Source organism: Chiloscyllium plagiosum, chromosome 12 (genome assembly GCF_004010195.1).
Source record: "Chiloscyllium plagiosum isolate BGI_BamShark_2017 chromosome 12, ASM401019v2, whole genome shotgun sequence".
NCBI lineage: Eukaryota > Metazoa > Chordata > Chondrichthyes > Orectolobiformes > Hemiscylliidae > Chiloscyllium > Chiloscyllium plagiosum.
In genome coordinates this window covers 2,757,893-2,763,727 of record NC_057721.1, presented here as the reverse complement: position 1 = coordinate 2,763,727, position 5,835 = coordinate 2,757,893, and the positions used below count along the sequence as shown (strand labels likewise).

At 47.2% G+C, this 5,835-nt stretch overlaps 1 protein-coding gene across 1 annotated transcript in view; it reads left to right on the top strand.

The window, feature by feature from the left end:
* LOC122555475 (complement C4-like) overlaps window positions 1-5,835 on the top strand; it is a 52,086-nt gene that overhangs the window by 12,168 nt on the left and 34,083 nt on the right. Inside the window, exons 4-5 of the mRNA XM_043701502.1 lie at window positions 521-591; window positions 4,084-4,172. Of these exons, the coding sequence (XP_043557437.1) occupies window positions 521-591; window positions 4,084-4,172 (160 nt within the window). The remainder of the gene's footprint in view (window positions 1-520; window positions 592-4,083; window positions 4,173-5,835) is intronic.

Genomic DNA, 5,835 nt, shown 5'->3' with positions numbered 1-5,835 from the left:
ACCCATACCCCCACATTTACCCCCTACCCAACACTACGGGCAATTTAGCATGGCCAATTCACCTGACCTGCACATCTTTGGACTGTGGGAGGAAACCGGAGCACCCGGAGGAAACCCACGCAGACACGGGGAGAACGTGCAAACTCCACACAGTCAGTCGCCTGAGGCGTTCTTCCTCCAGGCGTCGGATGGTGAGGGAGCGGCGGTGGAGGAGGCCTAGGACCTCCATGTCCTCAGGAGAGTGGGAGGGGGAGTTGAAATGTTGGGCCACAGGGCGGTGGGGTTGATTGGTGCAGGTGTCCCGGAGATGTTCCCTAACCGCTCTGCTAGGAGGCACCCAGTCTCTCCAATGTAGAGGAGACCACATCGGGAGCAACGGATACAATAAATGACACCGGTGGATTTGCGGGTGATTTTACTGAATTACAATATGCCCATTCCACAGAACATATTGAATGAAATGTTGGGATTTGTTAGTTGAAAGATGTTTGATGCATTTTCTTGCTAAATCTGCTTTCAGTACGATTTCAAACCTTTTCCCTTGATCACGAGATGAAGCTCTCAAATTGCGATGTTGACATGGAAGTCTGGGTAAGTGATTGTCTTGTTTCAGCACAGGTCACTCATTGACAGCCTGTCACTTGTTTCAGGGTGCACTGTGTGGCCTGTTGTGTGTTGGTCACTTGAAAGATTCAGGTAGCAATTCCATTCAGAGAAAGATTCCTTTGAAGTGATGCAGGGATATTTTTGAATTCTTTTTGGTTTCGTACACGGCGTTTGTTACACTCAAAGTGGTCTCCTCTACATCGAGGTGACCAAGCGCAGATCATAGCATCCCTAGTCTGGAAACAGGCCATTCGGCCCATCGATTCCATACTGACCCTCTGAAGACCATCCCACCCAGATCCACCCCATCCCTGCAACCCAGCATTTCCCATGACCAACCCACCCAACCTATACATCCTTGGATGCTATGGGCAATTGAACCTGGCCAATCAACATAGCCTGAACATCTCTGGACTGTGGGAGGAAATTGGAGCACATGGGTGAACGTGGAGTACATGCAAATCCCACAGAGACAGTCACCCGAGGGTGGAATCAAAGCCCGGTCCATGGCTCTGTGAGGCAGCAGTGCTAACCACCGTGCTCCCCAAATGGGCTGGCCACTTTGGAGGACATGACCCTGAGCATCCTGTCACTTGCCACTTGAATTCCCCACCCTATTCTCACTCTGCCCTCACTGTCCTCGGTGTCCCCTTCTCTGCTGGCGAAGCTTGGTGAGCTCCAGGAGCAGCACCTCATCTTCCGACTCGTTTCAATCTACTGGACTCAACACTGAGCTCAACATGACCTCTGTCTCCAGCACATTTCTTTTATTTACACTGATCTGGTTTCATTTCTTTCTTCATCCTTTAATGTTATATTTGGATGGTTGTGTGCTGCTGGAAAAGCACAGCTTGTCAGGCAGCATCCGAGGAGCAGGAGAGTCAACGTTTCAAGCATAAGCTCTTCATCAGGAATGTTTGAAGAGCTCATTCCTGATGAAGGGCTTACGCCTGAAACGTCGATTCTCCTGCACCTCGGATGCTGCCTGACCAGCTGCGCTTTTCCAGCAGCACACTTTTTGACTCTGATCTCCAGCATCTGCAGACCTCACTTCCTCCCATTTGGATAGCTGCTATTCACACCTCATCTAGGAAGCCATTTTATTTGATTACTGTGTTCTTTTAGCACTCCCTTTGGCTTTTGTGTTTTGGTGCGGGGTTTCTCTGTCCTTCAGCTAAGCTGAGGCCAGGCCTTGAGGTTTCTTTTAAGCAATGTTTGTTTTTATAACAATGGTGATGACAGACACCCTGCTCTGAGCTGTTCTTGATCCAACCTCCTGGTATAGTCTACCAAGGTGAGAGCTACATCACAGCTTACTGTCAGGTTTCATGTCCTCACTTCCATTAGCAGTGCATACCTGGATGATTTTCACAGAATCACGGGAGGAAGCTATTTGACCCAACATATTGTCCTGGTTCTGCACACATTTTGACTTTGTACCATTCTCCTGTCTTTTCTCCATTAAATGCTGACCATTCTTTAAATCGAAGCAATTTTCAAATGGCCTTGCGAATGCCTCAGTTGAACGTACCTCCACCAACGGCTCAATGTGTGAAACTTCACAACACGTTAACTCCTTCTGTAAATGACTTTGTGTCCTCTGCTTCTCGCTCCTTTAACAAATGGAAACAGTTTCCCCCATCTACTCTATTCAGCCCACTTACGATGTTCACATCTTCCTCTAGGCCTTCTTCTCTCCAAGGAGAACAGTCCCAAAATATCCTCATCACAGAAGCTTTTCATCCCTGGAATAATTCGTGTAAATCACTTCTGCACTCTCTCTCCAATATATTCGCAACTTTCCTATAACGGGGCACCGAGAAACATACACAATACTCCAGTTGTGCCTAACTAGTCTTGGACAAGTTCAACATCGTCTCCTCTATGTTTTTTCTAATAAAGCCGGGGATTCTATATGATTTATTCACTACTCTCCACTTGTCACATACACAGATATGAACTCACACGCTCGCCCATACGAAAACACACACACGCTCACACGCAAAAATACACACACACAAATGCACATGCAACACACATATAAACATGCAGACACAAACACAAGAACACACACCTGGACAAATACGCGCACACACATGCACACGCAGACACATTCACACACGTACACATTTTAAAATTCATTCATGGGTTGAGGATGTCTCTGACTTGGCAGCATTTATTGCCCATCCCTAATTGCCCAGAGCGCAGTTAAGAGTCAACCACGTTGCTGGGGGTCTGGAGTCACATGTAGCCGAGACCAGATAAGGAAGGCAGTTTCCTTCCCTAAAGGACATTAGTGAACCAGGTGGGTTTTTCCCTGACGGTCAACAATGGATTCAGGGTCATTATTAGACTCTTAATTCCAGATTTTTAACATACACATACAAACACACACACATATACACATATGCACATGCATACCCATATACACTTACACACAAACACACACACACACTCAAACATACACATTCACACACATATGCATGATCACCTGACTACCACACAGGAAAGATCACCTGACCACCCAACTACTTGCCTAACCAATTCCTGACTACCCAATTACCCCTTGAACTGCCTACCTGCCCCCTGAACCAACCAGCCTACACCCAATCCAATTCATGACCATCCTACAATCTAAAAACCCTCCTACTAGCCCTCATTGCAATGCAGCTTCCCCACCTGATTGCCCCCTGTCCCGATCACCCACTGATTCAATCATTCCCTCATTCACTCACTAACCCACTCCACCCCTAACTGACTGTGTCACTTACCCTCCCATTCACTTGATCACTCACCCCACAATTAACCCACTCCCTCACTCACTGAGTCACTCACCCTGTCACTGACTCATGACCCCCCCACACTTACCCATTACTTATCCAGTCAACTACTCATTAACTCACTAATCCAGTGCCCTACTTACTGTTGCACTACACCCTCCATTGTCTCACTAACCCACTGACTCACCCATTTAATCACTCATTAGTCCATTCTTCCACTGACTCACTTCCTCATTCATCCATTCACCCACACGCATTGTGGGCTCAAGTGGACTCAGTAGCTAGTGCTATAAATGGGACCACTCAATGGATGGTTTGTGCTTTACCCAGGATCCTGGCTGAAAACGAATAGGTGTGCTCAGTCACAAGAAAGCCTTTCCTGGCTGTAGGAATACACCACGCATCATGGCTGACCAGGGGGGTTTGGCTGTTTTTGCATTGCTTTCAGCGTCTGTTTGCTGTGCAAGAATTTTACATTACGACAGGGACTGCACTTCGACAAGGACTTCATTGACTGTGAAGCTCTTTGGGATCATGAGGCATGCGATATAAATGTACATCTTTCGGGTATTGTTTGCTCCCTTTTGCCTCCTGGGCAATACACATTGAGATGGTTCCTTTGATACTGATGGATGTTTGTTACCAACATGAAGTTCCTGACAATAACTGATGAAGAATTTGTCCTGTTGAATTCTAGCAATCCACCACCATTGTTGCAAAGGTCAGGAGTCGTAAGCATGGCTCGACGGCAGTCTGCAGGGGAGAAGTGCAACTCCCGCCCTCACTGTGAGTGTTTGGTTTGTCTCATAAATACTTCCACATCATCACACATAGCTCAGTAATCAAGCACCTTCAGTCTACTGTTCACTACAGAGAGTGATGCACATGAGTCCTCAGATGGCAGGATTGATGTATGGAGACAGACTGTATCATTCAGGATTGTGTTGAGAAGAGTGAGGGCAAATCTTGTATAACATTCTAACTGGACTACACAGGGGAAATGCAACAAACATGTTCCTGATGGCCAATGATCGGGAAACAGGTCAATCGGGTAGTTAAGAAGGCATATGGGACATTTGCCTTTATCAGTCAAGGTACAGATTGCAAGAGCAGGGAGGTGATGTTAGAGCTTGGCAGGACCTTGGTTAGGCCACAGTGATGTGTGCAATTCTGGTCATCGTAGTACAGAATCCCTGCAGGATGAATGCAGGCCAACCAACCCTCCCAAGAGCATTCTACCCAGATCCTGTATTTCCCATGGCTAATCCACCTAACCTGCACATTATGGGGCAATTTAGCATGACCAATCCACTCGATCTTTGGACTGTGGGAGGAAACCGGAGCACCCTCCCACAGGGGAGAACGTGCAAACTCCACACAGACAGCCACCCAAAGCAGGGATCGAACCCGGGGCCATGGCACTCTGAGGCAGCAGTGCTAACCACTGAGCCACCGTGCCTCCCGGGCCTATAAGATGGATGTGATTATACTGGAAGGGGTGATTCACCAGCATATTGCCTGGGATGGAGCAGGGGCTGGATAAGCTCGAGTTACTTTCTTCGGAGCAGAGAAAGTTGAGGGGGTGTGCCATAAGATTATGAGGGGCATGGACAGGGCAGAGAGCAAACAGCTGTTCCCCTCAGTTAAGGGGTTGGTTACAGTGGGGTAAAACTGTAAGCTGAAAGGCAGAAATGGATTTGAGAAAAACAAAATGCACCTCGCGGGTGGTGGAGGTCTGGAATACACTGTCTGGGAGGAAACCTCACACAACCTTTGAAAAATACTTGGATGAGAGTTTGGAAAATCATAACATTCAAGACAATGGGCTTAGAATGGGACTGGCGTAGATTTAATATATCTGATACAGACATCATGTGCTAAACGTCTCTTCCATACTGTCTGATTTGACAAATCTATGATCTGTGGTCATAGTCTAAGGATGCAGGGTAGGCCATTGAGGACGGAGATGAAGAGAAATTTATTCATGCAGAGAGAGCTGAGCCTGTGCAGTTCTCACCTCACAGAAAGTGGTTGAGACCAAAGCAATGAGTGTTTTAAAGAAGGAGGTATAAGTCATACAGCATGGAAAGAGATACTTCGGTCCAACTAGGCTGCATCGACCATGTTCCCAAACCAAACTAGTCACACTTACCTATGTTTGGCCCATACCCCTCAAAATCTTTCCCATTCATGTTCTTATCCAAATAGTGTGATAAAAGGCAGTCAGCATGGCTTTGTGAGGTTCTGGATCAGTGATGCTGGAAGAGCACAGCAGTTCAGGCGGCATCCGAGGAGCAGTAAAATCGACGTTTCGGGCAAAAGCCCTTCATCAGGAATAAAGGCAGAGAGCCTGAAGTGTGGAGAGATAAGCTAGAGGAGGGTGGGGGTGGGGAGAATCCTTGCAAGGATGCCTGCCTTGAAGAAGTTTTCCTCCTTTCTCTACAGGAAT